The sequence below is a fragment of the Eucyclogobius newberryi genome, unplaced genomic scaffold, assembly GCF_026437365.1.
Source record: "Eucyclogobius newberryi isolate DKJ021-1_F unplaced genomic scaffold, fEucNew1.0.hap1 SCAF_8, whole genome shotgun sequence".
NCBI lineage: Eukaryota > Metazoa > Chordata > Actinopteri > Gobiiformes > Gobiidae > Eucyclogobius > Eucyclogobius newberryi.
Window position 1 is genome coordinate 29830218 of NW_027316500.1, and position 27762 is coordinate 29857979.

Below are 27762 nucleotides of genomic sequence, written 5' to 3' on the forward strand. Positions count from 1 at the left end.
CTTTAAGATTTTAAACATATAAATAAAACTACAATATAATAGAAATGCTTAATCAAGACAGTTGAAATACAGTGTGGAAATGGTGATTAGCGTGCTCGTTTTCATAGTTTTCTTCAGCCGTTCATCAGTCTGTTTACAGATCAGTGCTTCTTTTGTTGCCTTTGAACAAAATCTATAAGCACTGATTTAATGCACTCTTTTGTACGGATTATGAATAAACTACTCTTACAATGATTTAGCGTGAGCAGCTAAAAGACGTTTTCCATTTCAGACAAAGAGCTGAAACGATCTGTTTTCTTCACTAAGAATCACATTATTATCATGAACAATAAAATACTGCATAATCTGTCTCTATCAGATGAATCCATGATCCATTCAGAGCGTCACAGTTGTGTGGAGGCACCTGTGCGCACTCTGGTGGTGGAAGTATGTACTACAAGTATGTGTAGGAGACGAAGCAAATGAAACGTGTCTGTTTACCGGGTCAAAAGGACATTTAATGATAATTGATTCATGATCCGGTGAACCATGAACTCCCCTAATGATGATGGATAAAATGTGCAGAGTTTTTGCTGCTTGGTCATGTACGCAGATGTTAATTCAGGTTCTTTATCGCTAACGTTGAATTGTGCTTATGTTCTGAAGCACGTGAGGCTGAGCACATGTGCAGGGCTTCGAGACAATAGCTGTAAAGAACATGCAAACGGGATGTGAATATTAACAGGTTGAACTCGGCCCTGGGCAGAGGACGACATTATCATCCGCAGAAGCATATTAATGAAGCGCTTTTGTGTTTGCTCGCTTTGATGGCTCCTCGGCTCCTTCACAGGCGCTAATGACACACCTGAGGAGCCCGGAGCCGCTAAAGGAAACCAGAGAAGCTCATTGTGTGAAACGGTTGCTGCTTTAACCCCGGCACATGCCCAAAGGCTGCGCACACCGGGGCCCGGGACTGTTTGAAGGATTGTGTGTGATTCAGTTTCATTCCCTCTGAACAGGAAGTGCAGCAGCAGTTGATCATCGAGAAGAGAAATCTGAGGAAAACAAGGAATTTCTATCACAAGCTGCTTCAACAGGAGCGGAAGAACAAAGGTGCGAGCAAGTGTAGTAGTCACACAGCAAAAGACAGATGCAATGCGGCTGCTGTTGTTGTTGTTGTTGTTGTTGTTGTTGTTTATTAGCACCCCATTAGCCACTTCCTTGATACTGTTTTTGCAGAAACATCATAAAAACACATTTATTACAGTTAAAACATCACAGAATAACAAAATCTAAGCCAATCAAACTTTATCTGTATTAAACTTATTCTGGAAGAATGCATTAGTTTAGTTTAGTTTAGTTTAGTTTAGTTTAGTTTAGTTTAGTCTTTATTCGAAGGGACAATGTACAGAGACATTAAGCTCGTAAAAAACAAAGATATTCTGCACTAGATTGTAGCTAAGCAGCTAATTGTGCCCCTCCTTCCTCGTTTTAGCTTCACACACAGAGCCGTTGTCAGGCGACCCAGAGAAACAGTGCTTTGTTGACTTGTTGTTGCACATGAACATTTTACACAAATCAGTTTTTGACCATATTTTAGAGCAGACTTTCCCCTCGAGCTTCACTAAGTGAAGCGCTAACACAACAGAGGGGCCAGTTTTCTAATATCAAAGCAAATATTTCTAAAAGTGGTTCTTTTTAGATAAACACAGCCTCAGCTAAATCTCTTTCAGGGTCATAACACCAAAATAAAATCTTTATTCTCCAAAGGTTCTGAGAACAAAGTGATGCTGAGCAAACTGAAGTCTCAGCTGGAGGAGCTGCGCTCCAGAGTCATTTTCCTGGAAAGTGTCAAGAAATACCTGGAGGTAAAGCTCTTAAATCACCCTAACACTTGAGCTTTTCTTCTCAAATTATAAAAAGAATAAAAAACATTATACAATAATGACACGATAAACTGCTGTCCAAAGGATATTTGAATCAAGCTAATACTACACAGTATATAAATATACATGTCCGTCATGGCGCTGTGTCCAGGTGTTGAGCCTTGACCAGTGGGGGCTGGAGCTCTCACTACTGCCCTCTCTGGCTGATTGTGGAGCTGACGCTCTGGAGCTGCAGTCTTCAGAGGATTCTTCTGTTTTGTCCTTCAGCTGCTGTGAAGGTCAAAGTGTTCTGCAGCTCGGCTCTCCTCTGGGGCTCATGGCTCACCTCTACACCAGGTACTTCTATATATCATCTACAAGAAAGACAACGCCTCACCACCTGAAGCTGAATCAGTTTTATTGTAATGACTTTGATATTGTGTTTTACTGAAGATAGAACTTTGATCATTTAATTTATGAGCTTATCAGAGCGTCACAAGAACAAAAGAAACTGAGAAATCAAAGTTTGTTGGATTGAGCTGAAAGAAAAGTGCACAAAGAACTCCCCTCTGCACGGTTTTGAACAGAATAGTCTGTATTTATGCACAAAAGTACATCCATCACCGCCGCCATGTTTGTTTTGGTCTGGCTTCTGAGATTGGTCGGGACCCACACAGCAGGACACGCCCAGATTCTCATGAGTCTGGGAATAACCAAATATTGTAAGAATTAACTTGGCTGGGATACTCGATTCCCCCTGTCACTAAATCATTCAAATACAAGTATTGGCTCATACTGTACGTTTAGATACTGAAGTTTCCTCGTTGTCATAGAAACGCAGCGATGGGGGGCTACATCCAGCAGCTGCTCTACACTTTCCGCTACTTCTGCACCTCGGACGAGCTACTACACTTCATCATGAACAAGTTTATGAGCGCCGCAAAGTAAGATCTGGATTATAATGTTTGATCAATCGTACACATCGGCCCCTTGACATAATGAACTCGTGGACCGTTGCTCTTGGCAGGGAGGGTCCGGACTTGTCGGGGGACAGTCTGAAGGTGTTCCACAGGAGCCTGGACCTGCTCCAGCTCTGGATCTCAGACTGTAAAGAGGTGGACTTCACAGGGAGGAGCAGCCTGGTGGACACGCTGGAAAACTTTATCAACACACAGGTTCGGACACACGAGATCTGTGTAGAATCTGTATATCTATAGATAAGATAAGATAATATAATCCTTTATTGTTCACACATGGGGAAATGTCGGTGTTACAACGCAGTAGATACAGGGAGAAGGACACAAAATAAATACAATAAAATAAAAAGATAAAGATAAAAATAAAATAATAATAAAATAAAGTAAAATAAAATAAAATGATAAAAATAAAATAATAATAAAATAATAATAAAATAATAATAAAATAAAATAAAAATAAATAAAATAAAATGAAGTAAAGTAAAAATAGCTAGCATAAGACTAAATAATACTAATACTAATGGTAAGTAAACACTCTGATTTACATCAGTTATATGCACATGAATATGGCCTTAATTGCTTGTGATTATGACAGTAATTGCACATGAATATGACGGTATTGCACATGGTTAAGTCAGTATTGCACATGGTTAAGTCAGTATTGCACATGGTTAAGTCAGTATTGCACATGTTCAGGGCTAACAGTGTTTGTTATACAGTCTGACAGCAGCAGGAACATAACATTATACCTCGTCACATACACACCCAGAGTTGTATTTAGCATCGTCCATGTTCCCGTAACCAAACCAACACTAATACATCTGATACGCGCTGTACTGCGGCGCTGCTGCAGGTCTTATACTGTGTCTTATCTTTTCTCAGGTGATTCCCCTGGACAGTCGCGGCGACGCCCTTCTCTCGGCGCTGCACGGCCCCACACACAGCGCCTTGGCCCAGGACAGAGGCAGTCAGCTCAGTCTGGTGGATGAGGACGACCTGGTGGGTCTCCACTCTTCTACCGAGGATCTGGGGAAAAGGGTAAGACGCCACAGGGGGCATGTCCTGCACTAAAGCTGGAGACGACTGAAGAAGCTCCTGTGCAGATGTAAAAAGACAGAATAAACTCTAAATCATCCCATGCCTTGTACTTTCTGCTGCGCTCCACATAAACACTCATAATCTCAATAAAATAGTTAACTCATACAATGATTAATCGACTTTACGACTCAAGGCATCAGTTATATCATGTTAAGAGCTTCTAATGTAACATCGTGTACGAACGTCAAGACGATCGGGTCAATCAATGATCATAATTACTCTGTTCATAATATAATGTTAAGAACAGACAGTAACAATTCCACTTCAATCTTCACTCCACAAAAGTCAAATATAGTGCAAAGCTCTTTTTGTGTCTGTTTGTGTGACAATATCATTAAAAAAAAAATCTGAAATCCCTAATAGTAAGTCATGATATCTGCTGAGGGATTCTCCTTCTGCACGTTTGGAAAAAGGACTGTTTTAAATGATTGGCTGTTGATTAGATTATTTCCACAGCCTCTAAAACGTCACATACACGTTCACAGAACCCACAGAATGGATCCAAACACCAAACTCTGACACAGAACATGTCTGACACAGAACATGTCTGACACAGAACATGTCTGACACAGAACATGTCTGCTCTTCCTCAGTGGAGAATCTCTCGAATGATGGAGCCGTCACCGTCTCTGCCCAAAGACAAGTCGTTCTCCATCGCGGCTGCCCTGCCCGTGCCCTGTTACGGCTCCACGTTTGACGAGGTGCCCGGCCCCTGTGTGCCCGGCTCCTGTGTGCCCGATGAGGAGCGGCTGCCCTTCTGCCACAGCGACTTCAGCCCTCAGCACTTGGCCCAGCAGCTCACGCTGCTCCAACAGGTACAAGTACTTTCACTGTGTATTTGATCTGGTGCAGCGGGTCTGAAATGAAGACTATTCTAGACTCGTTTTGTTCTGTCACTGTTCAGTCAGATTTAGTGTCGCAATATATGTATGTATATGTACTGTATTTATATATATAAATGTATCGGCCTGTGTGGTGAGGTTAGGTTCAACAGGAGGAGCACAAGGTCCCGCCTCCCGCAGGGAAAAAACATGAAACATGTAGCATTACACACAGAAGCATAGAATAATGTAATGCAGCAGAAACATAGACACATACATTACAAGCCCAACTACATCTATAACATGTGTGTCACAAACATGGTGAGGCCCCTGAGGAGGGCGTGGCAGAGCTGAAACGCATCGGTGCCTTTTTAATTAAAGAAGCCATGTTTAAATAAAGACTTTTTCATTTCAACCGTCAGTGTCTTTGTGTTTCATCTGCTTCTTGTACATCCTCGGCAGGCATTGTTTTTAAAACACCTTCACGTCCACAAGCTCCAAACTATTTGAACTTAAGTAGTTAGTTTGGATCTGTAATGAGGTATAGAAGTAATTAGTTCAAAAATGTCACTGCTAATGCAAACAAAGGGAAATACTGATCCCCAAAATGTTGTTCCATCTCTCATTTGAACCATTAGTTGATACTGTAATGATCCTGCTGAACTTGTAGTGATCTTACACATTTACTTCATCGTAGAAACATCTATATGGGGCTGAAATCACATTTATTCTCCTTTCAATCTCAGATCCAGACTGTCTTCCAACACATTTAACTGTACTTTTGGGGTCGTTTTCATGCCTTTTGTAACTTTTCACCTCCTTTTGTCCTGGAAGAGAGCAACAGCCTTTCAGATAATGGAGGATGGTTGTAGTTTCCATCACCACTAGAGGGAGACACTTTCATACTCTGTGTTGACCCACAATGACCTCACATGACCTCACGTGTGACAGATTTTCTTTTGCAGGAGATTTTCGGACGGTGTCACCCGGTCCATTTTCTGAACTCCAGGACACAAGGGGTCACGGACAACGCCCTGAGCACAAACAAGTGAGACAATACTGCCACCTTCACTCTGAATGACCAGCGATTGGAGAATTCATCTTGTTTTTAGTGTTTTTGACTCGATTATGGATGATTTTGAGATTTGACACGACTATTTAACTTAAAAAGAGATAATAAATCAACCAAAAGTACAATAGTGTCAGTGCTTTGCCCGAAATGTTCCACAGAACGGAATTAAACATATTTACTTCCATGGAGACAAGTTAAATGAATGATATATGGATTTAATGCCAAACTGTGGAACTTTCAGAGCAAACCCTCCACTAAAAACGTGTCATTTTTCTAATCCATTGACAGATAATTTAGCTTGTAGTTGGAAGCAATATTGAAGTCATAAAATTGCATGTCCTAATAACACGTACTGAAGACGTCGACTTATTTACTTTTTGAATACATTTTAACCAAATGAAGTTTTAAATTTGGGGACTGAAGCCTCTTTTAATAATAATAATAATAATAACTTTTATTTATATAGCGCTTTTCAGTGACCCAAAGACGCTGAACATATATAAAAAAGGAATTAGGGTATTTACAGACGGGGGGGACAGCACGTACAATACACATTAATATACAGATAAAAAAATAAATAAAAAAAGTGTATTACTGATAAAAAAAATCTGTAATTGATTATACTTAATTAATTTAATGTGGTTTGGCCAAAAACAAAAGGCGCTCAACATTCAAGCACAAAACAACATTAGAGATACATTTATGTTATTTGACCAGGTGCAGCAGAAGCCAGGGCTTATTGTGCCGACCTGTCACTCAAACTCTCAACATTGGTGGACATTTTATAGTTCACAAGTGACAGTTCATCAACAAAAAACACACTATATAACACTGGACAGTCTGCTCAAGTATCCTCCACAAGCACTCCAAGTTTTATAACAACAAAACTGCATTTTTATTCTGCTAAATATTTTTCTCTGATTATTTTCTTAAAGGATCTTTTAAACTGAACCAAATCATCAAACTTTAAAAGCTTAGACTGAATGAACAAAGGGTGACTCAGCGAGTTATAAGATGCATGATTGATCAGTCGAATGGCCTTTTTTTGTAGAATGAACATTGGTTTGGTTCTAGTTTTGTTTGTGTTTCCCCAGATCTCAACACCATATGTTAAATGTGGCGTAATGAGAGTACAGTAAATATAAAGCATTTTTGTTCAAAATATACTGCAATTTGTATAAAATTGCAGTAGTTTTTGACACTTTTTTCAGTACATTTTGTATATGTGTTTTCCATGTAATTTTGCAATCTATGATCACTCCAAGAAACGTAATATAATTGACTCTTTCACAACTATTTGTTTTAATTTTGATATCATAATCTCCCTGTTTGTTACACGTTTGTTACTTTTTGACTTGACATTGCAGCTGTCTTTGTCATAAAGTCTTTTGGTGTCAGATTATTAGAGTCCAGATGATCAAAATACGATTATTCTAAGAGTCGACTAAGATCATTCAGATGAGTCGTTGCTTCTCTACGGCTCGTTCAAACACGCTCCATAATCCAGTCCATGCTTCACCTCATAATCCCCATCACTAGAATGACAACAGCTCAAACTGAGGCTTGTTTGATCTCGTTTGTTGTGGCCCTCAGGAACGTGTCGTCCCCGGTGTGTCCAGCAGAGGGCGGTGACGCGCTGCAGCAGCTTCTCTCTCACTCTGACCGCGTGTCTCACTGGGTTTGTGCCGAGGTGCTCCTGTGTGACTCTGTGAAGGTGAGGCCCTGCACTGCACTGTCACTCACTCCGGGGTCACGGGGTCACAGGGGTCAGGGCGAGGCAGCGTGTGGTTAGAGTCCTCGAACTGTCAGTCACGCTCAAACCAACTGTGGCTTTGTGTCTGTGACTGAACTGACTCACATTTGATCTGTTTTTTGTTGTTGGATGATGAAGAGTTTGAGATTTAGACTGAGATTTAACAGTTTTGATAGATTTTGTTCTCAGTTTTCATGTGGAGACGAGGAGCCAACACGTGTACCAAAGAAATATTATAATACTTTGAAATATTATGCCTCAACCTGAAGTAAAAAGTAGTGACCCAAATGATTAGTCAAGTAAGATTAAAACAAGTTCTGCTTCTACTTGAGTTTTAAGTAACAGTTTTTGTATTTGAACTGACAAAACATGAGATATTGGTCAGATTCTTGAATAGACACAACAATTGCACAACTAAACAACATCTGAAAGTAAAGAGTAAGTAAAGTGTAAGTGTTAAATAATGAAATGTGATGTATACATTTACTCACAGCGAGTATTTTGAAGTACTTCAGACAAAACTTTAGTCTAATAAAAGTGAGGAGTCTGAAAACTACTGCGAAAAGTGAAATGTATCCAAAGCAAGTGCAAAAGTGTATTAAATGTATTTGTGCCTAACATTGAGAAATTAATCAAATATATTATTCCTCCTAATGTAAAATACTTAACAGAGACTAAACCAAGACAAAACCAAGACCAATCGATGTTTTAATTTGAAATACTATAGTGATATCAATACTTTTGCAGAATATTGTGCAGCCATAGTATATTACTGTCATTCCTGGTTAAGATCTTAAAACAATGTATATTTTATGGTATATACAAGCCCACAAACACATACACACAAATACCGTATTTTCCGGACTATAAGTTGCACCTTTTTTCATATTTTTGCCCGGGGTGCGACTTATACTTATATTTATACTTATACTCCGGAGCGACTTATATGTAATATTATTTGTTATTTTCACACTTGCAACTGCATTTCATACTCCAGTGCGACTTATATATGTTTTTTTTTTTTTTTTTTTTTTGGCTAGTGCGACTTATAATCCGGAAAATACGGTATTCCCTTCACATCTTTCTTTAGCTTCCATGTTGTGAATACTTGAAATACTTTGCGCACAACAGCACTCTGTTCCTCCGCAGTATTTGCCCTTAAAGAGACGACACACCCGCCCACAAACGACCGGTATAACGACATGTCGCTCGTTAATATTCCTCCATATTTTCCCTTCATTACCCGAGCGTAATTACCTCCTCACTCTTTCCCTTGCGCTGCGTTTCCTCGCTCTTCCAATCCACTCCTCCCTCTTCTCCTCTCTTGTCGCAGACTCAGGCCGCCTTGCTGACCAAGTATCTGTGGATCGGGAAACACTGTTACGAATCCAGAAACTTCGCCACCGCCGTGCAGATCCTGGGCGGCCTGGAGAACGTGATCGTCAGGCAATTACCGGTGAGCGACGCCCCTCGGGCAGGTTGAGTCGGATGCCCCGGAGTCGAGCGTTTCCCCGTTCGGCTGCGATTGGCTTTCGGGCCCAGTTTAATTACCCTTATAGTTCGGAAAATACGGTAGTGGCCACGAGATGAGGACGCGGCGAGGAGCGTGATTAAAAACACTTAAACGATGCACTTCCAGATTTGATTTGCGCCGTGAGCCTTTTGTTGTAGGTTTTATTGTTTTTTGGGGGTAATGTGTTCTGCGTTTGTCCTTAAAGCGCCACCTACAGGTCGGACACGACTCGCTGAGCTAAAACGCAGTTAAGATAAATATATTTGTATGTGCTAAAAAAATATATTAAAAATGTCATCACAGAATAGCACATTTTGTAGGTTTATAATTTCACTTCCTGTTCGTAATCGATGACATCACACTTGGAAATTACCCAGCAAACACTGGGTAAAAACAATCAGTTTTTCTATTTATTTGACAAATAAAAATATATGAGAGCGACTTTATTTTGTTGAATTAATGTTTGAAGCGTCAAAAAGTAGTTTCTTTAAATTCTGCATAAACTTTGACTGGAATGAGCGTCCCTGGTGTGATGTCACTTCCTGTCATTTTCTAAGGTTTTTTCAACGTTTTCTCCACAAATACCTGCTCGATTGGTGTAAAACTATAATTTATATGTACGACGAAGTCAAAGTTTGAAAATTGTAGAAACCTTGTCATCGGCCCTTTAAAGCAGAGGGTGTGGCTTCCCTTACTTCCAACTAATATTACTCAAGTAGGAGGACAAAGTAGTGGTAAAAAACCCAACAACAACTACTATTAAAAAGTATTTGGGGAAACTACTTCTTCAGTAAACTGTAAAAGTATTGTCTGGATTTACTGAATGCTTTATAACTACTGTATTTACCGGACTATAAGTTGCACCAGCCAAAAAATGCATTAATAGAGAAGAAAAAAACATATATTTTTATTAAGTTTTGCAAGTTAAGGTCGCAAGTGTGAAAATAACAAATAATATCACATATAAGTCGCACCGGAGTATAAGTATATAAATATAAATATAAGTATATGTTGCACCCCCGGCCAAAACTATGAAAAAAATATGGTATTGGATGGACAGAACATGAAACAAAGCAGTAAAAGTATGGTGTAAGTACAACTGTCAGGAATATAACAAACGAGTCAGTAGTACTTGTCTTTTTAAGCGTGTATCTCATTGAAAAACATGGTTATAATTCACCGAAAGTGTGATTGAATGAGTCATGTCTTAGATGCTGAATATAAGTGTGTCTCTCTCGCCGACAGGCCTGGAAGCAGCTGCCCACGAAGGTGTGTGAAATCCTGGAGGAGCTGAGAGCTGTGCAGGTTTGTGCCTCTGAAGCGTCCAAACACTGGAAACATATTGTGAGAAGTGGCCTGCAGGGCAAAGGAATCAATCCAAAAACGCTTCCAGCTACTTAACTCTGCAGGCCAAGTTTGGACCTCGTACTGCCGGGGAAAAGTGAGAGAGAAAAATGTGTTAGAAACATTATTATTATCATTATCATTATTACTATTATTATTATTATTATTATTATTATTATTATTATTATTATTATTATTATCATTTTATTTTATTATTATTATCACCATTATCATAATCAATTTATTATTTTTATTTTTAATTATTTTTATTGTTATTATTTATTTTATTATCATTTTTATTTTTTATAATTTTATTTATATTTTTTATTGATTTTGTATTATTTTTATAGATTTTTTATTATTCTGTTTTTTACTATTTTTATTTATTATTATTATTATTGTTTTTATTATTTTGATGTATTATTACTCATTATTAGTATATTATATTATTTTTTTATTGTTATAATTATTATTTTATTTTTTAATTATATATTTCTTAATTATTATTATTTATTATAGTTAAAAGGTTGATTGTGAGAAGGCTTGTTGATTATGTTTTCAGATTAAATTCAATACATCCAGATTGAGTTAGTTGGAAGAAAAGTTAAATAAAATATCTGTAGAAGATGAGATGATTTGCATTTATATAGAAAGAGGACATGATGTTATAATGCACTGGATAAGATTAAAATGGCACAAGGAAACGCCACAAAACTGTCCTATATGTACCTCATATTTTGCTCTAAGCTATACCGCATTTCCATCTATTCTCATAAATGAGTAGATTCAGTTTCACTCAGAAAGTGTGTTGCAAAAACATAAGTTCGTGACCTCAAATCGACCGCGACGCTGTCTCTATCTGAAGAGAAAACCTTTTATCTTTTGCAAAAGTGTGAGAAAAGAATGTGAAGGAATATTTCAGAATGTGTAGCCTCAAAAGAACTGTTCTTCTTATGGCTTTTCCAGAGTATTCCATTATTCCAAGTATTAGGCTTATCCATCTCCATGGAAACAAGCAGGCCAAGGATCTGTTACGAAGCAAGCAGGTTTTTCTAGCATTAAAACCTCTTATTGAATAAATTCAAAATAGTTAAGTCCGATGCCAAACTGTGGAACATTCCAGCCACTGTGCGCTTTGAGGGTCCCAGGTCCCCAGGTCATTTCTAGGAATAAACTTTGTCTAAACTTGGACTAGACCGGCTCAAAAAGGAGCGAAAGCAGCTGAATACATTGTACTCTGTAGTAAATAATTCAAAGGTTCCCGCAGTAAGTCAATCGTACAGTATCATTCTGCGCCGTATCCTTTCAAACGATGAGTGACGAGCGAAAAAGAAGCAGATTTGCAGTTTTGTAAGTGCACAGTTTAGTGAAGTGCTTTTGACATTGTGGAAAAGGCAACAGGCCCCGGTGAGTTTGACTGGAAGAAAAAAACAAGGCCTGAAGCTGTGCCAAGTTCTGCTCCAGTATTTCAACAGAGACTGACTTTGAAGTGCGTCAGGAGACTCCAAAGTTTCTGGCTTGGTTCTTATTGTTCTTCGTGTCTTTTTTCAGTTTGTGTACTACAGTCTGGAGACTTGTAGGAAAGGGAGTTCATGATATCAACTTCCATTTTGAGAAGAAACTATTTAACTTTGAATTCACAATCACTGACACTATAAACTAACCACAATGAAATCTTACATTTTATTCAGTTCAGTTTCTTTTTGTAAATCTCACGATCGTAACAGCCGTTGCCTCGAAGGGCGATTAAACAATGGTCATTGGAAATAGGTAAATGTGTGAATGTCCCAGCATCCCCTGTCCTTAGACCCGCCTCCTCGACAAGGAAAAACTACAAAACCCTTTGGGAGAAAATAGAAACCTGGAGGAGCTCCAGGTGAAGGAGAGATCGTCCTCCCTCTGACGAACAGAAGAACGAGCTTCAAGCTGCAGAGACAGTGGTCCAGGCAGATGAAGAGACGTTCATCCGGGGGAGAGCACGTTCCTCCAGGCAGAAGAAGAGACGTTCATCCGGGGGAGAGCACGTTCCTCCAGGCAGAAGAAGAGACGTTCATCCAGAGGAGAGCACGTTCCTCCAGGCAGAAGAAGAGACGTTCATCCAGAGGAGAGCACGTTGCTCCAGGCAGAAGAAGAGACGTTCATCCAGAGGAGAGCACGTTCCTCCAGGCAGATGAAGAGACGTTCATCCGGAGGAGAGCACGTTCCTCCAGGCAGATGAAGAGACGTTCATCCTGAGGAGAGCACGTTCCTCCAGGCAGAAGAAGAGACGTTCATCCGGAGGAGAGCACGTTCCTCCAGGCAGAAGAAGAGACGTTCATCCGGAGGAGAGCACGTTCCTCCAGGCAGAAGAAGAGACGTTCATCCAGAGGAGAGCACGTTCCTCCAGGCAGATGAAGAAACATTCATCCAGAGGAGAGCACGTTCCTCCAGGCAGAAGAAGAGACGTTCATCCAGAGGAGAGCACGTTCCTCCAGGCAGAAGAAGAGACGTTCATCCGGAGGAGAGCACGTTCATCCAGAGGAGAGCACGTTCCTCCAGGCAGATGAAGAGACGTTCATCCTGAGGAGAGCAAGTTCCTCCAGGCAGAAGAAGAGACGTTCATCCAGAGGAGAGCACGTTCCTCCAGGCAGAAGAAGAGACGTTCATCCTGAGGAGAGCACGTTCCTCCAGGCAGAAGAAGAGACGTTCATCCAGAGGAGAGCACGTTCCTCCAGGCAGTGGAGGAGCATCTGGATCTAAGAAGGAGAAAAACACGAGAACAGCAATGAACAGACTCAAGCGAACTAAAATATTAACTACTATTGACAAAAGTCATTTTTATCAGAGGATAGTGCTCGAGCTGCCATACTTCCCCCATAGTTGCTCCTAGGGCAGCGTAGCTGAAATTGTAGGTTTATATTTTTGTCCCTAACTGGCTTGACCATGAGCCATTTCACGTTTTAAGCCTGGTCTTAAATGAAGAGACTGTGTCGGCCTCTTTAACATGGACAGGAGCTGATTCCATAACACAGGAGCTTGGGAGCTAAACGCTCCTCCTCCTACTGCGCTTTTAGAGACTCTGAGACCACCAGAAGGCTCTACCTCCTACTGTGCTTTTAGAGACTCTTGTACCACCAGAAGGCTCTACCTCCTACTGTGCTTTTAGAGACTCTTGTACCACCAGAAGGCTCTACCTCCTACTGTGCTTTTAGAGACTCTTGTACCACCAGAAGGCTCTACCTCCTACTGCGCTTTTAGAGACTCTGAGACCACCAGAAGGCCAGTAGTGCTCTGTTTGGATGATATTGAACTGTAGCATAGCACCATATCATCCAAACAGACTAAAGCCTAATGCATTCCTCTAATGTGTGAAATCATACTTTTTGAACAATAAACTGCAGTAAAGTGAATGTGACAGAAAATTTAATCGACTTAACTTTGCTTCTAAAATTGTCAGGATTATTATCTGTTGTCGACTATATTGTGAACAGAATAATCGGTCATGGTATTTCAAGAAAGGAAGGATCCCACACCTTAATCTAGGTATAAAAGGTCCATCATTCGATCTACATGTCTGACAAAACTGTGCCGAAAAGGAAAGACTCTAAAATACAGATCTGACTCCAAGAAATCCACAGAATCTGCTCGTTTTTGAAGTAGTCGTGATTTATCGACAGCCACAACAGGAGAGGACAGATACGGGTTTTTAAAATATCCGCTCATCCTTGTACCTTTGTGTGCTCAGGTGTTTCTGAAGAGCGACGACCTGTGCCTGATGGGAGGAGACCACCCGAGGAGGCGGCCCACTCTGCCCTCGGCCCACATCCTGGCCCTACACGTCCAGCAGCTGGAGATCGGAGCGTTCAAACTCACCACGGGAGCGTACAAGTGGAACAAGCTCAGGTACCAGTTCAATACCTGCACATTCGACTCGGATTATCTTTCCTTTTCCTTTGAAAACACCCACAAAGAATCAGCCTCGTCCAATGCAAGATTACTGTGTTAGTTTTATGTCAGATGCTCCTTCTGACTCGGCTGGATTTAAGGTATTCAATGTAATTCAGTTATATTCAGTTTATATTGCTCTATAAATACTTGCCTTTCTCCGAGAAGATAAATTACTTCGTGTCACTCTGACTTTTCCCATACTAGGAAGTGACCTTTGGGCTGCAGAAGGAGTTACATAGGACAGAGAGACAAATGCTAGCTTCCCTTCGACTTGCAAATGCATCCACATAGTTGTAAAGGTCTGAAGATGATTTAGGGACTTAAAAACAGAGCAGAGTCGCAAAAAAAAAAAAAACACAGCGGGGAAATGCAGAACGGAGTGTTTTTGATGCTCGGAGGGGAGAGGATTAAACAAGTGCGAATGAAGCTAAAGGCTACTCCAGGTGCGTAACGACATGGATTCAACTTGCATAATATGTGTCCTTTAGCTAACTGTCAGTACAACATATCCTGGTCAGTGTAGTACCTCATTTGTCCATCGGTTTGTACTCGAACAACGTTGTTTCGCTTGAAAAATCGAACCCTGTCGTTTAGACTTTCTGAATTTCAGGGGATTCTCGTATTAGTTTGTAGTTATTTACAATTGCAATGGTTGACAGGAAAATCACACGTTTCCGTCCTACTTTCCCCGATTTGTGTCCTTTCAACCGCCTTCTCCTATTGAATGTCATCAGAATGTCACCGCCTCTCTGTTCCCGTGATGCCATTAACCCCCACAATATGCTCGCAGTCCATCGCCATTATTTCAAGCCTACAATCAATATCCCTGGCAACGTTTTACAGTAGATCAAATTAAAATGTAATTCCGTGTCACTCGCTGGCATCCTTGTGCGCGCCGCCTCATTAACCGTACATTCGCTCGTCCCCTGCGCACGTCCATGCTCGCCCAAACTCTCCCATGCCCTCCCACGCTCGCCCACGCTCGCCCATACTCTTCCACGCTCCCCCACACTCTCCCCCGCTCACCCACACTCTTCCCCGTTCTCCCACGCTCGCCCATACTCTTCCACGCTCCCCCACACTCTCCCCCGCTCACCCACACTCTTCCCCGTTCTCCCACGCTCGCCCATACTCTTCCACGCTCGCCCACACCCTCCCACGCTCGCCCCTGCTCTCTCACACCCTCCCATGCCCTCCCACGCTCGCCCACACTCTCCCCCGCTCACCCACGCTCTCCCACACCCTCCCACGCTCGCCCACACTCCCTCCCGCTTGACCACGCTCTCCCATGCCCTCCCACCCTCGCCCACACTCTCCCATGCCCTCCCCCGCTCGCCCACGCTCGCCCCCGCTCTCCCACACCCTCCCCCGCTCTCCCACACCCTCCCCCGCTCGCCCCCGCTCCCCCACACCCTCCCCCGCTCGCCCACGCTCGTATCCATCAATGACAGAGTTGGCCCGGGCTCTTTCGGGGACACTTCTGCTCGTGTCCTTCTTCTTCTCGCTCTCCAATATGGCCGACAGATGCTGGGGTTGGCGATGGCACATCTGTTTGGGTTCGGATCCAGGCGAGGCAGATGGAGGACGAGCGAGTGGAGGGGAAAAGAAAAGCGTCCAAGTCCAGCTGCGGCGGTCAGGGCCGGACTCGTGTCTGGGCTCCGCGTGAACTTTTTTAATTAGGTCGAGAGGAGACGGTGCAATTAGCGGAAGGTTCTATAAGTGCATTCTGTGAACATCTGCAGGGGGTGAAGCTTATAACAGAGTTCACAACTGTCTTTTATACATGACTGTAAGGACTTTGTTTTTTATTTGCTTATTTTCACATCTTTGAATTCACTTATGGAAAGCACGTTGGTTCAGTTGTTGCTGTGGTAACGTGCTCTACAAATAAAGTTGTATTGATTGATTAATGTGTAAGAGAACTTTCTTTTTCTTTTGAACATTTGGCTTTTAGCCCAATATTATTTGACATTTCAAAAATCTTTCTGCCCTGTAAAATTCCCAAAAGGAAAAAAAAAAAGATGATAAATAAATAATATATTGTTGCACAAATGTGTGATTAATTAAACTGGTTGTTTCATCATAGTATTTCATTTTTATATATTTTTTTATAAATATTTTTTTTGTCACACTTTTCATGTTGTTTTGACCTAGATTTTGTATACGCTCCCCAATGCATTACTTTCTAAACATTAATAAATATATCAATCAAACCATAAACTGAACAAAGAGTGTTCTCAATTTGCACAATTTGAATGTTCTTGGCTTCACACAAACACCAAAAACCTGTTCATAATCTGATTCTGGAGTTATCGGATTATTCAAATGTCATGTAAACAGTTAGATCTAGTGTGAGTAATCTGATTTCTTTCATGTCAACAGTTAGATCTAGTGTGAGTAATCTGATTTCTTTCATGTCAACAGTTAGATCTAGTGTGAGTAATCTGATTTCTTTCATGTCAACAGTTAGATCTAGTGTGAGTAATCTGATTTCTTGTACAGGTTGTGACTGGCAAATATACCGAGATGGAAAATCGGGCAAACTATCGTGGCAAAGACAAAATGAAAGAGGAAATGTTAAATATTGCCACACAGAGAAACCGCAGTTAAAATGTTCAACAGTATTTCCTCTTCCGTTCGTCCCATAAAACAGAACACCAATAGCGTTTGTCCTTCTGTCATTCTTCCCTTCAGGAGGATAGCCAAGGTGGTGAGCCAGGTCCACGCGTTCCAGGAGGCCGTGTTCCCCTACATCCCCGACCGGGACCTCCAGTCGTACCTGCGGGTCCGGATGGCGAGGACGGGCTCCGCGGACATCCAGCAGCTGGCCTCGGGAAACCAGGCCACGTTCCAGCCGACCAGCGAGCGCCAGGCACGACGGATCCACGACACGCTGCGGCGGGTCAAGGCCAGCTTCCAGTGAGCGCTGCCCCAAAAGTGGAGCTCCAGACTGGGTCACCAGCACTCGGACGTGGGCCCTCCAGCTCCAGCCTGGACTCGTGAAGAACTAAAGTGTTTATTTTTACACGCACGAGACGGTATTCTCAGAACCTGCACAATACGTTTTACTGGGGGTAAAATGAAAACCTGTAACGCCCACGGACGTTATAATCCCCACAAACGTAACACAAAAGATGTCGTAATACATGATGTTGTAATAATCCACAAACATGATCACTTTGGCCTGCCACAAACGTAATAATAATGTTAATACTTGCCATAAACAATAAGGTCGTGCAGTGAATGGAGAAGCTGGCAGAGGGGACCGCACGATGGCAGAGGGGACCGCACGATGGCAGAGGGGACCGCACGATGGCAGAGTGGACCGCACGATGGCGGAGTGGACCGCGCGATGACAGAGTGGACCGCACGATGGCAGAGTGGACCGCACGATGGCAGAGTGGACCGCACGATGGATCGCACGATGGCAGAGTGGACCGCACGATGGATCGCACGATGGCAGAGTGGACCGCACGATGGCAGAGGGGACCGCACGATGGCAGAGTGGACCGCACAATGGCGGAGTGGACCGCGCGATGGCAGAGTGGACCGCGCGATGGCAGAGTGGACCGCACGATGGCAGAGTGGACCGCACGATGGCAGAGTGGACCGCACGATGGCAGAGTGGACCGCACGATGGCAGAGTGGACCGCACAATGGATCGCACGATGGCAGAGTGGACCGCACGATGGATCGCACGATGGCAGAGTGGACCGCACGATGGCAGAGTGGGCCGCACGATGGCAGAGGGGACCGCACGATGGCAGAGGGTACCGCACGATGGCGGAGCAGACCGCACGATGGCGGAGCAGACCGCACGATGGCGGAGCGGACCGCGCGATGGCGGAGCGGACCGCGCGATGGCAGAATGTACCGCACGATGGCAGAGGGTACCGCACGATGGCAGAATGGACCGCACAATGGCAGAGTGGACCGCACGATGGCAGAATGTACCGCACGATGGCAGAGGGTACCGCACGATGGCAGAGCGGACCGCACGATGGCAGAGCGGACCGCACGATGGCAGAGGGTACCGCACAATGGCAGAGCGGACCGCACGATGGCAGAGTGGACCGCACGATGGCAGAGCGGACCGCACGATGGCAGAGTGGACCTGACGATGGCACAGCACGATGGCAGAGTAGATCGCACATGTGCAGCGCTGGAGTCTCGTCTCCATTCCATGCTGGACTGTCCTGTCTACTAAAGCCTACAGGCCAAATCCATAGAAAATAAGAAATATAGACGTGAAGACTGTGATTAAGGCTTCCACGTGAAAAGACTGGCCATAGAATTAACTGAAACAAACAATCCTGGTCTTGCCAAATTGTGAAAAAATAATTTAGAGCTGTAACTATCGAAAAATTACAACACCGTGCCAACCAAACAGTTCTGAGGTTGAGCACAGCCAGTGGCAGTTCTGAGCTCTGGCCAAAACAGGCCGTGGGAGGGTTGTTATTTTTTAATACAAAGATTCTTTCAGCCGTCTCTCGTTCCCTTCAGCCCACTCCACTGCCTTACAACAACCGTCCCCTGCAGACTCAGGCCAGAGCTGGGATGAGTTTTTCTCTCAGTTTAACTTCTTTAGCACTTTTTCAATGTATTTCAATGGCCAAAAAAGTGTGTCAAAATTCCCATATAAGTCGACTTCCAGGTGGCGCTGTTGAGTCATTTTGTTTTGGAAATGTACAGTTTTACCACTCGAACTGGAGTTTTGTCTAAGCTGATTAATGTGCCAATTTCTTGTCTTTTTAGATGATTTTTTGGCACGTGTGCAGCCGCCTTAACCACTCCACCACCAGGCAGCGCCAATGCACAGATTTTTACCATTTTTACCTGACGTTGAGGGCTTCTTCCACCGAGGAAAAAGAAAACGGGCAATTTCAACTTATACATTTTCCTTTTGTCATTACTTTAGTGGGAATTTATTACGTTTGTGGCTTTATTACATTTAAAACTGACCACTTTTTGATTACATTTGCTGGGATTTTTACGTTTGTGGGTGTTACAAATACCTCGATACTTTCTGCATTATTTAAATGGCGATATTCACACAGTATTTTAACAACGCATCAGGAATCAGCTCAAACGTGCCTGTAGAGGTCTCGCACAAACCGGGGATTGACCCTAAAAAGTGCAAAAATATCACTTTATTCCCTTGTTTGGAAGATTACGCAACAGGATTCTAATCTTGCATTGCTTCAAAACAGCAATTGTGATATTATCATTTTTTTGGGATGGATTTCCCGCCTCTATGTTTTATGGACCTTGTGTTTTGACAACGTAGCACAGCCTGAATCAGATTCATTTACTTTCATTGAAGTTCTGAGGAATGTTTTAGTGGTTTGAGGAAACAAAACATCTGAAATAACACAAACTATAAAAGTCCAGAAATCAAACCCCGGACCTTTTTCATGTGTGACAGAAGTTCTAACCACTAACCCACTGTGCCACCCAACGAGCCTAGTTAATAATTAAACAGTTTTTCACATTGTAAAACTTTCAACTAAAGCCACAAAAGCTCTGATCAATCCCATCATTGATTAAGCCCTAATATTTGCTATTTTACAACAAAAATCCTGCACATTGATCGTGTTTCTCCTGTTTCACATGATATTTTATACTATCAAACAGTGTTTCCCAAACTGTGGTACGAGTACTCCCAGCGGTATGCAGAGTTACTTAGAGAGAGTTAATGTTAATAAATAAATACATAAAATTGCCAAAATCTTGTCTTCATTTTATAAGATTATTTTTGGATCTCAGACTGTAGTTTTAAATGTGTGTTTCATATGATTATAAATATTGTAACTATTAGAGAATATATATTATGCCTTCAGCGTCACCTTTCTTTTCCTCCAAGAGCGTGACGATAAAACGTTTGGGAACCACTGCTAAATAATGTGTTGGCGTGACATGAAGACCAGCAACACTCAACAAAAGTCTAACATATATATTCTAATGCAACAGAGTTAGATTTGCTACATGTTGTTGTTGTTGTGTGACATAACGAGACGAAACACGGCGGACACTTGGACTCTGCGCTTTGAACCAGAAAACCTCCAGTGATCGGTAAAGTCCCATCCGTTCATCCGGCTCGGGACCAGCACAAAACACGTGCGAGGCTTTTGACACCGTGGTCGGACCTTTCAACGGTCTCGAGTGACCACGGCAATGTCCCGCGCTCACCTGAGCATTTCGATGGCTAAATGACTCATACACTGGTCTAGTTCTGCCTGTATCGACTCAAAAAAAGGCCTCAAACATGGACTTTTATTGACACATCTCGCTCTTGTGAACGCGTCATTCCCTCAGAGAGATGATAAACGTGCACGTCACGGTCCTGCAGGCGCAATAGTGGGACTTCTGACCGCCCGGCAACGCCACGGCGACCGCCTCGCGCCGGACGGACAATTCATTCCGACACTTTACGGCTCGTCGTTTGGTTCAATTGGAGGCACATCTGCTGCTGTCGTTATTGTTGTTGTTGTTGTTGTTGTTGTTTTCCATAGCCATGACCTCTCTGATTCATTGCCAGACAGCCAAATTGATATCTCATAATGATTTGGTTTCGGAGGCACAATGTGGAGTAATTGCATTTGTTATCAATCGGCCGCAGTGACGGGCGCGTCGCACAATGAGATGACGATGTGTAAAATGTTATTTGGGAAACGGTGCTCGGGTCGCCGTCTGCTTTTCCACGCCGCGCTCGCTCTCCTCCGCCGCTGTCGGCCGGGAAACGCACCGTGGAGACGCGATGTGACGTGCGGGGAAGATTTGCTTAATTCAGCCAAATAAATGAGATTTTGTAAAGCCCACGTCACGCCAGAGCCTGTTATTCTGTGTCTGACTGGAGGGCTGAGTGTGGAAGGTAATGTGGGTTCAATGTGGGTTGATGTGGGTTGATGTGGGTTGAAAGTGTTTGAAAGTGGGTTAAAAGTGGATTGAAAATGGGTTGAAAGTGGGTAGAAAGTGGGTTGAAAGTGGATTTAATGTGGGTTGAAAGTGGATTTAATGTGGGTTGAAAGTGGATTTAATGTGGGTTGAAAGGGGGTCGAATGTGGGTTGAATGTGGGTTGAATGTGGGTTGAAAGTGGATTTAATGTGGGTTGAAAGTGGATTTAATGTGGGTTGAAATTCGATTTAATGTGGGTTGAAAGTGGATTTAATGTGGGTTGAAAGGGGGTCGAATGTGGGTTGAATGTGGGTTGAATGTGGGTTGAAAGTGGATTTAATGTGGGTTGAAAGGGGGTCGAATGTGGGTTGAATGTGGGTTGAAAGTGGATTTAATGTGGGTTGAAAGTGGATTTAATGTGGGTTGAAAGTGGGTCGAATGTGGGTTGAAAGTGGGTCGAATGTGGGTTGAATGTGGGTCGGATGTGGGTTGAATGTGGGTTGGATGTGGGTTGGATGTGGGTTCAATGTGGGTTGAAAGTGGGTCGAATGTGGGTTGAAAGTGGGTTGGATGTGGGTTGGATGTCGGTCAAATGTGGTTTGAAAGAGGGTCGAAAGTGGGTTGAAAGTGTTTGGAAGTGGAATGAAAGTGGGTCGAAAGTGGGTCAAAAGTGGGTCGAAAGTGGGTCGAATGTGGGTTTATTAGTAATAATATTTAATTAAATTTTGATCTACAAAAGGTATTGGCTTTTTGGGCTGCAACTGTAACAATTACATGAAATTATTTGAATATATTTCAACCCAATAAAGGTTCAGATATGGTGGATGAAGACTTTTGACTTCTATCTTTGTTTTAAGTACAATATATAATACAACTTCCACATTTACCATATTAAATCACGACTAAATCTGAAACTAAACCTGGACTAGAACAGGACCAAACTAAGATAATTGGGTCAAATGGGCTGAATTTAGGATCAAATACCAGGTGTGGATGTACTTACAGTCTCCATAGTCCTGATAACAACCACAATGATACAAATATGATTATTTTAACCGTCGACTAGTCACGATGAGTTGATTATTGGTTGCGTCCCTAATGAAAATGTTTGTGTAACATTTGATAAAAGATGAGACCAAATGTGGGCCGAGGCTTTAAGAGAGGAAAGTTGTAGAAGTTATGGACTATTAATTATTGGCCTATTTAATGTTGTGTACTTAATTAAGTTTTAAAAATATAAATGAACAGTTTGTGAGTTGAAATGCTGTCATTTACATCTTACTGTAGATCTTCAAACTTTAACAGACAATTACACAACTAAGATTAACCTCTTAACCTTTGAGAATTTAACATGTTTGGTCTAAATATTCCTTGTAATTTAAACTTGTCCCTCTTTTTGTTTTTTGTGAATGTGTTTTGAAGAATGTGGCACGTTTTCATTGATTCCACGTGAGATTTTAATAGAAAACACTGACTTTTTGTGTGAAGCCGTGCGATTTTCAGTGTGTGTGTGTGTGTGTGTGCGTGTGCGCGCGTGCGCGTGTGTTGTTGTTGAAGTTATTGAAGATGAACATAAATCCCTCTTTATTACAATTTGAGCCGGTCACCACTCACACGATGCACATATATTATTATGTAGAATATAGAGAAATGAAGATGGGTGTGGTCTGGTCATGGTATTATGTCCCATCTCCACATGTCCCATCTCCACATGTCCCGTGCTCCTGATCCAGTGCTGGTTCCGTGGCGCAGACTGAGGCGCAGACAGAGGCGCAGGGCAGAGGAAATGGTCACAGTGTGAAGACATTTCCCTGGCGCTGCATATTGTTTATCAAACGGGCTGAGAGCAGCTTCAAAGCCGCGCAGATAAATGCTCCAGAGGCCGCAGGGCTCCGCGCCGCGGCGATAAGGACACAACCGCAGCACTGGCTCTTATCTGCATTGTCATAGAACTAAACGATCAGTTTAGGGCCATTGTCCCGGCTCCGCTGCATGCTGGGAGCTCTCATTGGAGGGCGGGGCCCCGTCTGTCTGCCTTTACCTGGTCATTTAAGCGGGGGCCAAACCCGTCCCATGTTAACAAAAAAGATATTAATGATTTATTACGCCTCTGACACCCGGATGGCTCGAGGTGTGACAGACTCTCAGTCCATTTGAGGATTGTTTGGGTCCTTTTCTTGGCTCTGTTTGCTCGCTGACACTTTTCACAGCTCCACTAGCAGCTTGTTTTAACAGATTTACATTGGAACGGCTCGACAATCAGCCGTAATTGTGTTGCTATTGTAATGCCTTTGATCTGTAATGTTTGAAGTGCGGTGCCAAACCCTGCGTCCTGGGCAACTGGCGCCAGTGCTCCCCGGGGATCCTGCTGTACCTGCGCGGACAGACCCTTCACAGTGGGACCGAAAATCCAGATTTGACTTTACTAAATCATCACAGCAGCATCATGTACTTCGTGGCAATATCTAGTGTTTCTGCTGCATGCTTACATCATTTAGGCAAACTGAGTCCAAGCTGAATATTATCAAGACAAATATGTGTTCTCTGTCATATAAAACTATGTTCTGCGGGGTTTTATTTCAAAAGACTTAAAAATGTGAGCTAAAATGACCAAAAGAATAAAATAATCACATAAATCGATTTATATTGATTGAATGGTGTTTTAAATACACTTTCCTCTGATGATGGTTGGCCAAACTTGTTTCACCGGTCAAATTGGAACTCCTGCTGGAATATGTTAAATGGAAAAGCTAATGCATTTCCATTTAACATATTCATTTTTAGGTGCTCAATGACTCGTTTTTCTTGCTGCAGATTTTATTGACACACGAGGAAAGACTTTGAATTTTGCTGCTGGTTCTTCACAAAGTCATGTTTCCATTCATGCTTTGGTGCTTTGTGTGTGAGTAAGTCATTACGCACACATATTATTACATGAATGTTTTATAACTCTTCCTTGTTTCCTTCCTTAGTTCTTCTTAAGTCCTTTGCAATGTTTCTTTCTGTTTGACGAGCAAATGACAAGCAAACATGAAAACACAACTTGTCCAGATGCTTGATAAACCTCTGGATGACCTATGCTTGAACACAATTAAACTTACCCCTTTATGAATGTCACTTAAACTCTCTCAAACGTATTTCCCATGCTTAAGTGTTTAAAACCGAGTCAGTCCCCACTCTTTAACCTGGAGGAAAGCCCATGGTCTTGCGAGCCTGACACCTGCGTGCAGAGGCTCCAGATGAAAGCCACATCTGCAGCAGCGCGTCCCGGGTCAGACATGTATGAGCTCAGGACGGTTCTCACAGACTCACTGGCGCCAGCTCTTCACACACTCACAGGATATGTAAAGACATCAATAACGAGCCATTAAGGCCTGCTCATAGGGATCGATCAGGCGTTAACAAGCGCGGCCTTTACATATGCAAACGGGCCACTTAGGGGGGGCTCCCGGGGACGGCATATAAACCCCAAAGTGACCCCGAGGAGGACACTTCACTCCTGCCCTGGGACGTACACGACCGCAAACATGGTCAAATTCTTCTCTGTGGACTGGCTCGCTCAAAGCCACGACGACAGCAGCGGGATTAACGAAGAAAGTGTAACGGATAAAACGTTTAAACCCCACATTCCCTGCATGGTGCAACCTTTTGCCCCCTCGTACGGGAAAGGATACCTCCAACTTAAGCCCAAAAGTGCAAAGAGAGTGGACAGAGAGAGCAGCGTTGAGTCTGGCCTTTGCTCTCCGCGTTCGTCGTGCGCCTCACCGAGTAAGTTATTCTCTTTTTTCCACACACTGTTCTGATGTTACATGGCAGTTCTTCGCAATTCTTGAGTGTTAAACCATCATGTCTTCTTGTAGTTTCAGAAACGAGCGAGTATTCCTCCGGTTACGAGAGCGAGGCGGCCTCATCTGAGTGTTCAGCCGCAGAGGACGCGACTGAAGCCGAGAAGGACGCGCAGAACCAGCGCCGCGTACGCACCAAGTTCACCCCGGAGCAGATCAACAAACTGGAGAAGATCTTCCTCAAACACAAGTATCTGGACGCGGGGGAGCGCGTCAAGACCGCACATAAACTGAACCTCACGGAAACTCAGGTAAAAATCACACTAGGAACGTTTTACGCACGTTTTACGCACGTTTTACGCACGTTTTACGCACGTTTTACGCACAGTGTTGCCTCTTTGGATGTTAACGTTTCCCTCTCGTTGTTTCAGGTGAGGACGTGGTTTCAGAACAGACGTATGAAGCTGAAACGGGAGGTGCAGGACTACCTCACTCCTCAGGTGCCTCCCATGCTCCTCCACGCGTTCCCGCCGGCGCTGCAGTACCAGAGGCCGCATTACGTGCACCCGCACCCGGCCGCACACGGTCCGGCCCCGGGCTTCTACCCTCTGCCCGTCCCACACGTGCAGCGGCACCAGCACCACCACCACCAGCAGCAGCACCACCACCAGCAGCAGCACCACCACCACCAGCAGCAGCCAATGATGATCCAGCATCCACACTTTTACTGAAGCTTTAAAAATATTAATGGACAAGTTCCCAAGGAGACACTTAAGTTTAATGTGCAATATTGAGATTTGTATTTAAGGTATTTGAGTTGTAGAGTCTATTTATAAATGAATAAAGATTAATGTTCTATATATGTAATGCCGTGTCATTGGTTTGAGATTTAAAGCACTTTTTGGAATAAGTGGAATAACACATTGCAAACATGAGTTATAATAGTTTTACAACACTCAAGTAACAAGTTTGTGAAGAACAGCTGGATATTGAATGCACTATTGTGAGACTCAGAATTAATTCCAAAAGTTTGGCAGAATGTGTAACAAACACACTGTCCACGTTTTTAATCATTCATTTAACAATCTTATATTTATCTTAACTGTTTTTGTCAAATGAGTCCAAAATGGGCACTTTAAATTCAGCCAAGGATGTAAGGCCAGATGTGCCACACAAGCTTACAACATGGACATCATTTAGTGCTCCATAGAAAGGTCTCCCTTCCATTAATAAAGGTTAATACAATTATAATAAAATATAATTAAGTATTGCAAATGTGCCAAACTATTAACTTTCTAAAAACGATATAGCCTATACCATTATTACAGTTACAATTATTTTTGTATCACAGTTAAAAGCCAAACGTCACTGGCAATTCAGTTCTCGCGAGATTAAGACTTCCATTCATATAAAAAAAAAAAATATATATATATATATATATATATATCAAAAAATCACACGTGCCACCACAAGTATTAGCAGCATCCATTTATAAATGCTTTCAAACTATTCAGACACGACGGTTCGGTTCATATTTATAGCACTTTGCTTGAGATCCTTTTCTTGTCTTTACAAAACAATTGAAGTGCATTGACTGAAAGAAGAGACCGGTCTATTCTTATTAATGTCACGTCATTAGCATAAACCTTAACTTCCCCAAACCGCCCCAGTGGTGTCTACAACTGGCGGAGACAGGGCCAATTACGCACACCACGACATTTATCAACTGATTAATCACATTCATGAAACCCCCTCGGGACGATGGAGGATCCGGACCAGCCCGACGTGACATTTGCGTGGACAAGTTTATAAAAATGTGCTGTAGTGATGTTAAAACGTGTCTTATCGCGGCGCATTGTGTGTAGAGCGCATTGATCCCACTGTCTCCTCCAAAGATCAGACTCACGATCACAGACAGAGCCACTGTCCACATGCGTCTTTCAAGTGTCCTGTTTGTCTCCCCTCCTCTTCCTCCCCCCCTCCTCCTCCCCCCCCCCCCGGGCACTTCAAACGCGGCCTAATGCGCGCATCACGGATAACAATTAGTCCTAATTAAGACGCTCAGTGATGAGTTTACACTTGGGGCCGCGGGGGTCCTCTCCGGCCCCGGCTCCGCGCGGTCTGGGCCTTTGTGTGCGCACTGTCCCGGGTCCGGATCGGGCCTCAGGTGGAGCCCTGTGATGTGATCAGACCGGGAGATAGTGGACGGGATCAGCGGCTTTGTAGTGTTAACGCGGCGCGGTTATGACGGTGTTTTACAGGAATGTCACTCATTTGCAGGATCAGATCAGTAAAGTAATTACAGTTTGTGTGTATATGGGCTTTTGTGTGAGGCAAACAAAACATCAAGACAAAGTAGAGCTGTGACTCTTGGTCAGCTTTGAATGTGTTTGATATTTACACAAGGTTTAACCAGTTTAGTGGCATTTTTCCCTTCAGTTGCTGGAAGTATTATGTGTGCTCTGCTACTCTTTTATATACTTTTTCCTTCACATTTTCTTTTTCATTTGCCATAAGGAGTTGTAAAACAGAACCCAGAAGTTTAAAACACCACTGTGTGTTAGAGTTGTGGTTTAAAACAGCAGATAAAGGAGCTTAACTTTAGCTATTTTGGTCAATTGGACAAATAACTAAACATTACAATCAAACTAATAAAAATAACACATAAAAAGCAACTTATGACCAGGAGTTGACAGAAGTCTAAGCTTTTATCATCTTTAAAACCATTAAGAC

The 27762-nt window shown here is 42.8% G+C and overlaps 2 protein-coding genes across 2 annotated transcripts in view; both read left to right on the forward strand.

Moving 5' to 3' along the window:
* kndc1 (kinase non-catalytic C-lobe domain containing 1) overlaps nt 1–17359 on the forward strand; it is a 65797-nt gene extending 48438 nt beyond the window's left edge. Inside the window, exons 19-31 of the mRNA XM_072436674.1 lie at nt 999–1092; nt 1750–1847; nt 2017–2201; nt 2678–2788; nt 2872–3019; nt 3704–3859; nt 4513–4734; nt 5706–5788; nt 7406–7526; nt 8899–9021; nt 10324–10383; nt 14147–14304; nt 17044–17359. Of these exons, the coding sequence (XP_072292775.1) occupies nt 999–1092; nt 1750–1847; nt 2017–2201; nt 2678–2788; nt 2872–3019; nt 3704–3859; nt 4513–4734; nt 5706–5788; nt 7406–7526; nt 8899–9021; nt 10324–10383; nt 14147–14304; nt 17044–17272 (1788 nt within the window). The 3' untranslated portion in view covers nt 17273–17359. The remainder of the gene's footprint in view (nt 1–998; nt 1093–1749; nt 1848–2016; nt 2202–2677; nt 2789–2871; nt 3020–3703; nt 3860–4512; nt 4735–5705; nt 5789–7405; nt 7527–8898; nt 9022–10323; nt 10384–14146; nt 14305–17043) is intronic.
* A 7154-nt stretch (nt 17360–24513) lies between these two features.
* vox (ventral homeobox) lies at nt 24514–25786 on the forward strand. Its single transcript, XM_072437062.1, has 3 exons — nt 24514–25012; nt 25105–25340; nt 25461–25786. Exons 1-3 carry the CDS (start codon nt 24772–24774, stop codon nt 25758–25760), a joined length of 777 nt encoding a protein of 258 aa, XP_072293163.1. The 5' UTR covers nt 24514–24771; the 3' UTR covers nt 25761–25786.
* The last annotated feature ends 1976 nt before the right edge of the window (nt 25787–27762 follow it).